Source organism: Paralichthys olivaceus, chromosome 22 (assembly GCF_024713975.1).
Source record: "Paralichthys olivaceus isolate ysfri-2021 chromosome 22, ASM2471397v2, whole genome shotgun sequence".
NCBI lineage: Eukaryota > Metazoa > Chordata > Actinopteri > Pleuronectiformes > Paralichthyidae > Paralichthys > Paralichthys olivaceus.
Genome location: NC_091114.1, coordinates 14345925 through 14358601, shown reverse-complemented (window position 1 = coordinate 14358601; position 12677 = coordinate 14345925). Strand labels below are relative to the sequence as shown.

The window sequence follows — 12677 nt, the reverse complement described above, 5'->3', positions numbered from 1 at the left end:
CCCTGTCTCTCTCTACCTCTCTCTCTCACTCCCTCTCCCCCCCCCTCCCTGTCTCTCTCTCCCTCCCTGTCTATCTCTCTCTCTCCAGCTCTTTGTCTACCTTGCTCTATCCTCTCTCTCTCTCTCTGTCTTTTGTCAGTGAAATTGAAATTCATTGATTTTATTGTCATGGCTGATTCACGTCACACATTCAAACTCACATCATACAAACACACAACCACGTTTAACTTGTGTCTTTAATGACATTATTTTAAATCCATTGACAAGTCACAGTGAAGAAAAAGTTATCCTCCCATCATCCTCAGGTTTGATGAAGTTTAACCTCCGATGAATGACAAGTGGTCGTCTTGGATACCACTGTCCAGGAGCCCCAGGTGACGGGGGGCCACATGCTGCTGTTGACTGTTCATTGGTGCAAAAACAATGTCATAAATTATAGAAAGACCTTAAATGAAAGCTGTACAATGGATCAAGCACAGACAACAATATAAAACAATACGTTGATAAATGAATGTGCAGTAAAACGAAAAAGGTGCTGAATTACTACAAAGCCACAACAAAACAATTTAAAACAGAAAAACTAAAGATGAGAATTACTACAAAGAGACAAAACAACCACAGCACTACATTCCTTTAACAATTTGTGGGTAGTTGAGAGTATAACATGTTGAAATATAATTCAAAGAACAATATAAAGTATGCAATTTTGTTTAAAAAAATTAAGCAATTATATAAATGTATTTAATATGTATATACCATTAATCAACTAAAGGATTCATGCACTAATTGCTGAAATAATCGAACTGCTCAGTAAGTGGCCCCACAGGCAGTTTTGAAGAGGTTGTCATCAGTCTGAGCTAATGTAAGAAATATTTCGCTAAATTACTTCTGTAAAAGAACTTGTCCAAATCTTAAATACATCATTATTAACTAATGGGACAACTGAAAGAAAAATAATCGGAACTGTCCCGTGATATTTCATTAACGTTCATTGCTGCTTTTTCTTCTTCTTTTTCCTCTTTTGACAAAGTCTTTGTGTGTTTGAGGGTGAAGAGGCCCCACCCTCCCTCCGAGCGTTTGAGGGGCGACAGCTGGGACTCGCTGCTCTCAGGCGGCCCCTCCCTTCACTGTCAGCCGCTCATCCAGACATGACAATGTGTTCATGTTCACATGAACCAGATCAAACTGTGACGTTGGATCAGGGAAACAGTCACTCCAGCACAAATACAAATGTGTTTGTGTGTGTGTGTGTGTGTGTGTGTGTGGCACTGATCTATACACTTTGCACACGATCGAAGTCAGAGTGTCTAACAAAGCAATGCAGAAGAATGAGTGCGAAGTTCGACAGCGGGATAGAGGGGCTCCTTGAACGTTGTTCTGAAAGTGTGGAGGTGAACCCAATTGTTGGAGAGAACTCTGTAGAAGGACAGACTTCCAGCTCGCCAATCCAGATACACTCCCACCCGACTGGAGCGCTGGCAGAGGGAGGATACATTGACTCTCTGGTTGCGGTGCAGAGTGTAACAACCCTCATCGGAGCAAATCAGACTCCAAGACTTGTCGTTGCATCCCAGCTTGCAAGCATCCACATCCCCGCTCCTGCAAGTGGGTTTGTATGTTACCCCAATGTTGAAGGGCTCCTTCACTTCAACCTCCCAGTAGCAGCACCCATCTAGACTCTGCTCACACAGCACTTGTGGGCACTGATCAAACCTCTCTGGGTGATGTAGATACGGCTGCTCCTCCGTCCCCCAGGTCACCTTCCTGTTCTCGTCAGACAGGAGGAGGTTCTTGTGAGCTGTGTTGGGGTCCAACGTGAGCTTGCAGGCATCTGAAGGTAAGAAAAGGCATCACAGCCATCATGTGATTTCTCTAATAGGGTCATTTTCATGCATAATAGAAACAGAGGGGTGTGCTGCCACCTGATCGAAGCTAAATCTAGGGTCTCATTTTGTTCCTTGCAAAAACTTGACAATACAACAGCCTGCACATCAGAAGACTGCTGTTAAGAAGGAGTGCAGGTAAAAAGTCAATCACGAGTACGTAGCCTGTAACATTCAGCCAAATGGATTTCTACAAAAACTTACATTTCTTGAATCCTGGCATCATCCGGTAACTTCCACAATGATCAGCTCTGTGGAGAAAAATGAGGATCAAAATCTTTCAACAAAGAACAATCCAAAACTTCCAAAAGCACTTCTCTCAGTTCAGTAGAAAAGCTCAAGGTGTGGTGATGTTTAACGTCGGTCGGACTGTGAACTTGTTGTACATTTGCCAAACAAAACAATTTGTAAAACCTCTCTGGGTCATTACCTACAGCAGCTTAGGAGCTGTTATGTTAAACTTGCAGGTTGTTGGCCCCCTGACCGACTTGTGGGTCTTTGTGGACCCTGACTCTGATGTTAGTCTGGTTGACTGCAGCAGCTCAGATTAAGAGCAGAACAAAACCGTTACCCTGAGCTCTTCTGTGAACCACAGCTGGTGACACAGACTAGAATGCAGCGAGGATTATATTTACTTGACATCGCTGAGCTTGTATTTGGAATCGTCCTTCAGCTTATTAAGGCGACTGATTCCTGACTCTCCTGGATCATTGTAGCTCAGGTCCAGTTCTTTCAGATGGGACGGGTTGGACTCTAGAGCCGAGATCAGATAGTCACAGCCGGTCTTTGTCACCTGACAACCTGACAATCTGACAAAACACAGAATTGAGTTCATCAGCAAGTTCTTGCAACTATGAAGGGATGTAAACTCTGATATGCAGCAGGTGGAAATCTTGGCCACACATTAGCACAACAGCATGATATTTGTGACATAAATATGTACCTCAGTATTTTCAGCTGGCAGTATTGATTCTTCAGACCCTGACAGAGCAGCTGTACTCCTGAATCTTGCAGGTCATTGTTGCTCAGGTCCAGATTTCTTAGAGGTGACCAGGGAAACGTGAGACCAAAGGCCACATGTTCAACCAACTCTCCAGTCACTTTGCAGGATGCTAGTCTAGGGGAAGATAATAGGGTCATAAGATTAACAAAGAGGTGCAACCATTTAGCACATTCACCTCCGGAAAATACTTCCCATGGCACAAAGAACAGAGCAAGAACTCACAAACACAACACATTGTTAAACAGCAACAACAAGGAGGGACATCTCGAGCATTTCACATTGACAGTAAAGAGCTGGGTTTGGCAATGGGATATCTGATTAAGGGCTGCAGATACCAGGCTTTTGCAAACCCTGTCGCACCTTATGGACCTGAACCTGTGTCATGATGGCATTATCAAAGGGTGGCAGTAGAGTGAGGGACTGATTTCCTGGTCTACTGAGGTTGCGATTCGAGTGATGGCCTTACAGTTGAGTTCAGAGAGGTCGTGGAAGACTTCTTACTTGGCAGTTTTTTAACTGTTTGTACAAAGAGAGCTGAGTAAAACCGGAATCAAATACCTTGTGTGTGTTCACATACCTGGCAATAAAAGTGATTCTGATTCTGATACATACAAGAAACTCATTGGTGAAACGAATGAAAAGAAGAGGATCAGTGTGCACCACCCAGGAGTGGAAGAAATACTGAAACCAGAGTATCTTACATATGATAACTTACATGGCCCTTTTGCTGCTCTTCAGTGCTGGTATCAGCCTCCTTCTGCCCTCATCTGATGTGTTGTAACTTTTCAAGTCCAATACAGTCAGATCATTCTTCGATACCTGCAGGATGTAGGCCAGTGCAGAGCAGTGCAGGGGAGTCAGCTCAGGTTTTAAACCATCTTTTATCTTCAGATATTCCTCAACCTCTTCTTTGACTTTCTGGTCTCTCATTTCAACCATGGACCTGAAAAGGATGATGCTACCTTCTGGACAGAGGGTCTTTCTCCGGATGGATTTCAGGTAAATCAATATTTTCTTCTCAGTGTCTTGGCTTGGGTCCGGAAATGTTAGGAGACCCTGAAGAACTCTCCCATTAGATTCAACCATGAGGCCAAGGAGGAATCGTAAGAAGTAGGTCAGGTGGCCATTCCCCTTCTCCAACACTATCTCAACTGTGATTTTCAGAAGCTCAAGTAAAGTGTGTTCTTTGTCCTCTAGTTTCAGGAAGTCGTTGAGTTCTGTTGTTTGCTTGTTCATGAAACAGTCATAGACGTAGAGAGCCGCAAAGAACTCCTGAATGGTCAGATGAACAAAGAAGAAAACCTTCCTATTGGAAAAGACATCTTCCTCCCTAAGAACTGTGGTGCAAAATCCAGAAGGGATAGATTCTTCTTTTATGTCAATGCCATAATCTTTCAGGTCTTCCTCATAGAAAATTAAGCTGTTCTTCTGCAGATGATCAAATGCAAGCTTGCCGAGTTTCAGAAAAAAATCTCTCTGTGTTTTCAGAAGTTTTTCCTCAGGCTTCTTGTCATATTTTCTGTTTCTCTGTTTTGTCTGAGCAAACAGGTAATGTGCCATCATCTCTGTCAGAGTTTGGGGCATTTCAACTTTCGTGTGTGCAGCAAACACTTCCTGGAATAATATGGCAGAAATCCAGCAGAAGATTGGTATCTGGCACATCACGTACAGATGTTGTGAAGAATGAATATGTGAAATGATCCTCTCAGCAAGACTCGAGTCGTGACTAAATCTCCTCCTGAAATATTCGTCTTTTTGTGCATCCTTGAACCCTCTTATCTCTGTCACCATGTCGACATGCTCTGCTGGGATCTGACTGGCTGCTAGTGGACGAGAAGTTATCCAGACTTTAGCATCCGGGAGAAGGTTACCCTGGATCAGGTTTACTAGGAGACTACCCAGAGATGTTTTTTCACTCAGAGATGTTTGCCTCTCAGTGTTCTTAAAGTCCAGTTTGAATCTGCTCTCATCCAGGCCGTCAAGGATCACTACAACCTTGGTTTCGGCATAAAGTTCTGGACTTTTCACAGAGAGTGCAGGGTGGAATTCGGTCAGGAGGTTGTGCAAGCTTTTCTTACATTTAATCAAATTCAGCTCTCGGAAAGCAAAATAGAAAACAAAATCAATGTTCTTGTTTGTTTCCTCCTTGGCCCAGTCAAGAATGAATTTTTGCACAGAGAAAGACTTTCCGATCCCTGCATTGCCCTTCGTCAGAACTATTCTTTGGGGTCTCTCTCGTCCAGACAAAGGTTTGAATATATCTCTGAGGTTCACTGTATGTTTAGGCAATGCAGGCATTTTCAGTTTACGTTCCAGCTGACTGAACTCATGCTCTGCTTGTGGCCCTCCACTCTCTCCAGCAGTGACGTAGAGTTCTGTGTAGATGCTGTCCAAGGAAATCTGACCCTCACCAGTACCTTCAGATGTGAATGTAAATTTTTTTTGCAATTCTTCTTTAAATTTATTTTTTGCCTCCAAGAGATGGTGGTCCCCTGTAACAAACAAATGAATGAATTAAACTAAGTTGATAGCAGATCATTTTAGCGAAGTTGTGAAAAATCACGAGCAAACACAAAATCCTGACTTTGATTTTGAGTCAAAAATAACCAGGACCACAGTGCGGACTAACGGGACAAACTTTTGTCCGACCAAAAGAGGTGGTCTTGATCCGGATCAAACTGAACCGTGGTTCGGCTTGATATGATCAACTTGGAACTTTATCTAGTTGTTTCCCTTTTTATTTGAAAGGAAATCTCATTTGTTTTAACTCTGAGAACTTGGCAAGAACCAAGTATGTTGCCCTTCACACGTAAATGTTACTGACCAACATGTCATGCTCAGATTGATTATGAAGTCTGACTTTATTTTTAGAATAAGTTGTGGTGGCAGTATTCAAACTTACCGGTGACGTCTTTGAGGCTTTGAGATACTTTTTGGCGTTTCCTTTCACACGTCAGACAGCGGGAGTCCGACTCGTCCCAGTCTGATGTTAGACATTGTTTGCATGACCTGCTGGATGGTTCCCCAGTCAGCTGACTGTAAGCAGTGCAACAGATGGCACATGATTGGCCAACGTAGTCACTCAAACGAAGCACTTTTTCAGCAGTAGTTTTATTTTTAAATAAATTCTTTATCAGTTTTGGTTCAAAGTTGTGTTTGGACATGACACAGAATTCATTTTTAATTCATTCATTTGAGTTACCGTTCAGGTGCCTCAGCTCCGAGGTTAGGTGGTACGTGTTTGGATTTAAAGGAGACTCCACTGGGACACGGGGATCCATCTGTTGTCGTCAGTGAACTAAAAGAGGAGAGATTTACTCTTAAATGACTGATTTTTACTTAAATGACTGTGACAGAAAGCATAACCTGTGTCCTCCTCTGTCGCACCCATTTAAAGATATACTTACTTACTTTAATTAAAAAACACAAAATGTAGAGTTACCGTTCAGGACTCCCAGCTCCGAGGTTAGGTGGTACGTGTTTGGATTTATTACTCTTAAAGGAGACTCCACTGGGACACGGGGATCCATCTGTTGTCCTCGGTGAACTAAAATAGGAGAGATTTACTTTATTTGATTACCAACACTGTCATTCTTTCCTATCTGTATTGATATTTACTTAAATGACTGTGACAGACAGCATAACCTGTGTCCTCCTCTGTCGCGCCCATTTAAAGATATACTTACTTACTTTAATTAAAAAACACAAAATGTAGAGTTACCGTTCAGGACTCTCAGCTCCGAGGTTAGGTGGTATGTGTTTGGATTTAAAGGAGACTCCACTGGGACTCTGGGATCCATCTGTTGTCGTCGGTGAACTAAAATGGGAGAGATTGGTCAGTCACTCACCAACTATACAACACATAGGTGAATAACTAAAACAAACTGTCTTTACTCCTCTTTACTAATTTTCCTCTAATGTCATTCACCTGACTGACGACTTGGGGCTGTGGGCCGGAGCCTCTTCATTCCTCTTCCTCTTCATTTCTGCAGCTGAAACAAGAACAGACAAGGTTCATAAAGGAAGAACCAGGTTATCTTGCACTTTTAAAAATGATTTACAACATGCTTATTGCTGTTTCTGACTATTTTAGCTGCATTATAACGTCATTAAATTGGTCAGCAGGATAAACTCAACTTTAATATTTTCATTTAAGCACCTGTGTATTTTTTAGTGTTTTTTCGATGAATCCCTGTTGTGTTTATTTATTTGTTTGTCTGTAGTTTGTTGATATGTTTCAGTTCTCGCTGTTTGTTTGTAAAATAGTCAACATTTCTTTTCTGTCATAACATCTGCTCTCACGTGTTTCAATCGTGATCTGCTGCCCTCCTGTGGTAAAGTTCACCAGCTCAGACGTTTACACGTAATAAAATAATAGATCTGCGTCATTATCGATGAGGTGACGTCGTTAGTTTTCACTTTGAGACAAAGTTGAGCTGCTGTGATCTTTTTAAATTCGTAGCATTTTAACACGTCCGCATGCCACGCAGTAAGAAATACACACACACGCACACACACACAGATCACACACACAGATTACTCACCCAGGGGACACACACAGATCCACACACTCACACACACACACACAGAGGACACACACGTTCATAAACACGTAAACAAACAATTAAACTTACTTTGACGTCAGAAAAAGGTTTTTCTTCTTGTTTCCAGAATCCGTCCTGACAGGAAGCAGCTCAACGGACGATCACAAAATGTCCTCTGTCCTTAAACACTTTTACTTTCGATTTGACACGTGATGATTACATATTAACTCTGCGCACTTACATTTCTACAAAAATACCAGTTGGTGAAGAAAAAAAGAAAAATGTTCTGATTGTTCCTCCTGAGAAAGAGAACAACGCTGTTAACAAACAATAACATCTTATGATATTATTATATTACACTTTTTCACATTTTATAATATTATGGATTCGTTGTTCTGAAATGAGTTAATCAGACAAATCATTCTGGTTAAAACGACTTTATTATTAAAATCCAAAATTGTGTGGCGACGACTTTGAGTTGTTGGAGTCGTGAGACTTCTCTGAAACTAAGGACACACATTCTGTTGTTTACATGTGACGTGTTGATTTATTGTGAATGAGAACAAACAGATCGGTGACACTAAAGAACCACAGACGTGTAAAATAAGACGAAGACTCACTCCCTCTGAAGAAACCAGCTTCACTCCAACCGCCAAAGCAACATCTTCAAAATACAGATTTTTTTTTTCTCTTAACAAACACGGCTTTGGCATCATGTCTCTGCTTTCCTTCACCTGCTCTCGATTAATTATCTTGTTTTTCATGAACATGGAAACAACAGTTCTTTTTACAATTTTTGATTTTCCACAGAATCTGAGTTTCGCCACAGTCCTACTTCCTGGATGTGTCCTCGCTGCGACGCCGCCCTGTTATTGTACGCCACCTTCTTGTGGAGGCGTGTTGTCGCTGTCATCCTCCCACGATGAGGAAGTGAAGCCCGCTGGGGCGGAAATAGAGTGAGGGGCGGGGGTGTGGCCGAGGCCTTGGTACCGCCCACTTGAAGAAGGCGAGGAGGGCATCGACGTGGCGGCCGCGGTGACGGGGTCCTGAGAGGTCGCCGTGAGGAGGCCGGTGTGTTCGGAGTGCTCAGGTCGAGACGCGGCGCCAAAATACATCTTGTTGGGACGACCCAGGAATGTACGACCTGATGGAGGATCAGAGGGATGGTTACCATGGTTACCAGGCAATGGTCAGTGACCAAAACCAGATGTCAATGATGTCATCTTCGTCAGAGTTTCTAAATATAAAATAAAAGTTTTTAAACTGTAGAAAATAAAGCTGCAATAGTTAGAACACTAATCAATTCATAACTTAATTAATTGCCAACCAGTTCAAATTAATTAATTAATTAAAAAATATAAAATATTTGTTGAGTAACTTTTAGTCGTCTTGGTTTGTTAAAAATAATTGCAGATATTTTTCCAGATAAAATACTGAAAGTGATCAGTTATCAGATTAATTAATAATGATGATAGAATATTAATTTGGTGCAGCCCTGAAAATTCAGAAATGAATGTCAATAACTAAACCTAGAATAAAATCAAAAGTTAGAATAGAAAAGCATTTATATTGATGAAATTGCGCAGATAAATAAATACTTATTAAATATTAAAAAAAATAAATATAAAAAAATAAATAAATCATTTAATTAATTAGAATTATGATTAGATCATTTAAAAATTCAGTAATGAAAAATAAAGTATTGAGACTCACCAACATGGCGGACCTGCTCTGTGACGTCAGCTCTGATGTCTGAGAAATCCCACATGGCCAAAAAACTGTCGAAACACGAGCCCTCCTCCGCTTCCTGGAGAGATAGAGAGAGAGATAGATAGAGAGATAGATAGATAGATAGATAAATGGATATATGGATACATACATAGATAGATAGATTACCTGGACGTAAGGCTTGTAGCTGAAGGTGTAGTGGTGAGCAATGGCAGCCAGGAACATCTCAATGCAGATGATGAAGTCCTGTATTTATCAAACAAAAAATATGCACAATTAGAGCACAAGCAGGGGTTTCGAGTGCGAGCGGGAAGACCACGAAAGTCCATGCTCTTGAATAAATTGATCTCATGGCTGCAAATAAGCAGCGCGTTTAAGCGTCTCACCTGCAGTCCAGTGGCCACGGCCTCCACGCTGTCCCAGTCCCAGGTGTGTTTGTCGGAGATCACACCGACCTTCACAAGGAACGCTATTAAAACAGCCTGCCTAAGGAGAGGGGGTGAGGAGGGGGGGGTGAGTGACAACAAAACTCTTTACCTCCTTCCTCCCTCCCTCTCTTCTTCCATAATTCCTCACCAGAAGGAGACGAAGACGACCAGTTTGACGCAGAGGAACTTGCCCACGGGCCTGATGGGAGTCAGCTCCACTCTGAGAGCTCGGTACAGCAGCACCAGACAGTACATGGCAAACTGCAGAGGGACAGGCCTTCGTGATCGAGCTGACAAAGGTACAACATTAAGATGCGGACGCTGCGTGTGCGACGTGTGTTTACCAGCTGAGAAATGTTGTTGACTATGACCAGGTAGGACCAGGCGTTTCTGAAGCTGAAGTTGGCTTCGTCGTAAACGCCGCAGAGCTGACAGATCCTGCAGACGGAGACGGAAACGTTTTACAGATTGTCAGCAGATGATACTGATAATTGTGTCCCCGTGGTTACAGTTAAAAACTTACAGCGCTATCACCGTGGTTACGGGTCTGACCACAGTGTACTGGAGGACTCCCAGCTTACACCTGAACAGCAGCACCCTGACAGACAGAGAGAGGAGCATATGAACATGTGGGTTCCAATCCGTCTGTACATCCGTCGCCATAACGACATTAATCATCCTCTCACTCTCCCATGGGCCAGGGGGGGCAGCAGCAGAGCGGCGGCAGATGTGGCTGCTGCTGTTGGACCTCCAGCATCAACACCAGGCTCGGGTACTGGTTACTGAGGAAGTTGAGCAGGAAGGACAGGAAGTTGTAGATGACGTAGGCTTCGTAGCACTCCCTGCACGTGTCCACGTATATGGCCAGGCCGGGATACCGCAGAGCCAGCCACTGAGGAGAGAAACAGAAGAGTCCCTGATAGAATATCATATATATTATATTTATTCATGTTCATATTATAAATTAATCCTCAGTGATGCTAAAGATGCTGCCGGAGTCACATTAAAGAAAGAAGGAAATACAGGAGGCGTAGATTTCTCTAGCTGTAATGGAGACAAGTGAAGAATCACAGAAGAGTGTGAGCTCCTTCACTCGACGTCTGGTCATCTAGGTCCGGTTACTATGGCAACATATTGGATTAAAAGGGGCATGTCACTGTGTGTTTGTGTGTGATGATGACTCACACTGTCCAGACTGTAGATTGGCACCATCCATAGTATTCTAGGGGAGAGAGATGGAGAGTACTCAAACAGAGAGAGAGAGAGAGAGAGAGTGTGTGTGTGTGTGTGTGAGTGTGAGTGTGTGTGTGTGAGTGTGTGTGTGTGTGTGTGTGTGTGTGTGTGTGTGTGTGTGTGTGTACCTGATGATGGGTTTCTGCAGCTCAGGCTGGGTGTAGTGCACCATGTGCTGCAGGATCCCCCACAGTGAAATGGGGATCGTCAGGAAAACAAAGACGCCGGCGATGAACCAGGCTTTACTGTGAGTCCCGACCTGACGGAGAAACGTTCAGTGATGAGTGTGAGCTCCATCTTCATCGCTCACGTGTCACCACAGAAGCGTGGATATGGGCTTTTATTCCTCTTTATTCCAGAGCGTGGTCTTTCAGTTTGAGAGCAGGACTTATTGATTTCACGTTCAGATTTCCTGTGCTCCAGCTTTCGTCTCGTTCTGGGTGTGTTAACTTTTCTTTCAAAGGGAAGTAGGTGTAATAATAGAGCAGTGGAGTTCGCGAGAGCATGAACCCGGTTATAGTTACCAATCGTTCAGGACTCTCCAAGAAGAAAAGCTAACCCACAATGAAGGCCGGACGATTTCACCTGTCAAGAATAAAGCCCAGAAGCAGCGTGAGCATGAGGAGAGTGTTTGAATTAAAGCCAAAGCATCAAGTACAAGGACAACGCTGCACCTGCACTCTTTTGTTTGGGGAAATTAGACAGACTTCTAGAGAAGATGTTTCACGTGCACAGAAGCAGTGTGACCACAAGGAGAAGAGCTGAAGCTGGGAATCCATCCAAGCAACAAAACATTTGAGTGCAAGCTCTCGGTTTCCATCAGAGGCTGTTTGAGTGTGAGCGCAGGGTTTGATTGAGAGCATTACAAAATCTGCAAAAACGTGAAACTGCTCTCGAACTGAAGGACGACAGGTGGAGGTGATGAGCGAAGAAAGACGGATGTTATACTTTGTCCTTCTGCAGCTCCCAGATGCAGAGCGGCAGCACGGCCAGCAGCAGGAGGGCGTAGAGGACCAGAACCAGCGGGCGGATCCACCGCCGCCACTCTGCACACGAACACGGCATCACTGTTGTTTCACTGTCAGTGTCGAACTACAGGCTCATCTCCACTGTGACCCCACGTTTCTGCAACACAACACATACACAACGTTACACTGCACGACACCACATACTGTATATTCGTCTCGTGCTATATTTATTCTGTACAAGGGCTGCGATCAAAAACAGATTATCTTAACTTATCTTTGTCAGTGTGACACACATTCTATATAAAATGAAAAAAACAGGTTTTCTATTCTGCACAGTGTCACGAGAACAAACGGAGACTCGTCACTGTGGACACACACTAATATTCATGTTTAATGTCCACATCATGAAGTGCAGTGAGGTCAACACGAAGCAGCGTCTCAGTGAATCAGCTCGTTAGAAACCAGATACGAAACACACATTTAGATGTGAACCTGTTTATCGTCTAAACAGTGGAAACGGGTTTTAAAATATTAAATTATAAATTGTTATAAATACTGAAAAACAGGAGGAGGACGGCTGGAGATGAAGATGCTCATTCACTCTGATGCCCTGTTTTCCTCCTCAGCTCCTCCGGCTCTGTCTCCAGGCAACGCATCCTCCTCCTCCTCCTCCTCCACCACCTCCTCCTCCTCCTCCTCCCTCTCCCTTTAACCGGAACTGAACGGATCAGCTGTGGCAGCGATCACCGGCCCGATCGATCGCATCCACCGGGTGATGCTCCGGGTTTCACACCGACACAGAGGAGGCTGCCGTCCGCGCCTCGTCCGCCCGACGCCCGTGTTCGTGCGCCCGCGTCACCGGGAGGGAGGGGCATCGTCTCTGTCGTCAC

The 12677-nt window shown here is 43.6% G+C and overlaps 2 protein-coding genes across 6 annotated transcripts; both read right to left on the bottom strand.

Moving 5' to 3' along the window:
• Positions 1-218: 218 nt before the first annotated feature.
• Positions 219-7658, bottom strand: LOC109643822 (protein NLRC3). 3 transcript variants are annotated; one of them, XM_069519032.1, is made up of 11 exons: positions 7521-7658; positions 6815-6878; positions 6608-6703; positions 6329-6433; positions 6089-6184; positions 5789-5922; positions 3602-5378; positions 2827-3000; positions 2519-2692; positions 2088-2134; positions 219-1831 (listed from the first exon to the last, which is right to left on the bottom strand). In XM_069519032.1, exons 2-11 carry the CDS (start codon positions 6868-6870, stop codon positions 1308-1310), a joined length of 3183 nt encoding a protein of 1060 aa, XP_069375133.1. In that variant the 5' UTR covers positions 6871-6878; positions 7521-7658; the 3' UTR covers positions 219-1307. The 3 variants fall into 3 exon arrangements, with proteins under 3 accessions (XP_069375133.1, XP_019964618.2, XP_069375134.1); XM_020109059.2 differs by lacking the exon at positions 6329-6433; XM_069519033.1 differs by lacking the exon at positions 6608-6703.
• Positions 7659-8155: 497 nt separating this feature from the next.
• On the bottom strand, positions 8156-12483 carry LOC109643821 (transmembrane protein 184C-like). Of its 3 annotated transcripts, none has more exons than XM_020109058.2 (12): positions 12344-12483; positions 11768-11944; positions 10948-11078; positions 10772-10808; positions 10273-10478; positions 10110-10184; positions 9931-10024; positions 9735-9847; positions 9545-9644; positions 9327-9404; positions 9144-9237; positions 8156-8574 (listed from the first exon to the last, which is right to left on the bottom strand). In XM_020109058.2, the coding sequence occupies exons 2-12, from the start codon at positions 11882-11884 to the stop codon at positions 8300-8302; spliced, it is 1320 nt and encodes a 439-aa protein (XP_019964617.1). In that variant the 5' UTR covers positions 11885-11944; positions 12344-12483; the 3' UTR covers positions 8156-8299. The 3 variants fall into 3 exon arrangements, with proteins under 3 accessions (XP_019964617.1, XP_069375138.1, XP_069375137.1); XM_069519037.1 differs by having other exon boundaries at positions 12389-12478; XM_069519036.1 differs by lacking the exon at positions 12344-12483 and having other exon boundaries at positions 11768-12031.
• Positions 12484-12677: the final 194 nt, after the last annotated feature.

Coding starts and splice junctions, on each gene's coding strand:
- LOC109643822 (XM_069519032.1), bottom strand. CDS start 6,870: ATGAAGAGGAAGAGGAATGAAGAGGCTCCGGCCCACAGCCCCAAGTCG. Junction 6,434..6,607: donor GGAGCTGAGAGTCCTGAACG/GTAACTCTACAT, acceptor CTCCTATTTTAG/TTCACCGAGGACAACAGATG. Junction 2,135..2,518: donor TACAAGCTCAGCGATGTCAA/GTAAATATAATC, acceptor TTTTCTCCACAG/AGCTGATCATTGTGGAAGTT.
- LOC109643821 (XM_020109058.2), bottom strand. CDS start 11,884: ATGCCGTGTTCGTGTGCAGAGTGGCGGCGGTGGATCCGCCCGCTGGTT. Junction 11,079..11,767: donor GGGAGCTGCAGAAGGACAAA/GTATAACATCCG, acceptor TTTCTCCGTCAG/GTCGGGACTCACAGTAAAGC. Junction 9,645..9,734: donor GTCGTCTTCGTCTCCTTCTG/GTGAGGAATTAT, acceptor CCCTCTCCTTAG/GCAGGCTGTTTTAATAGCGT.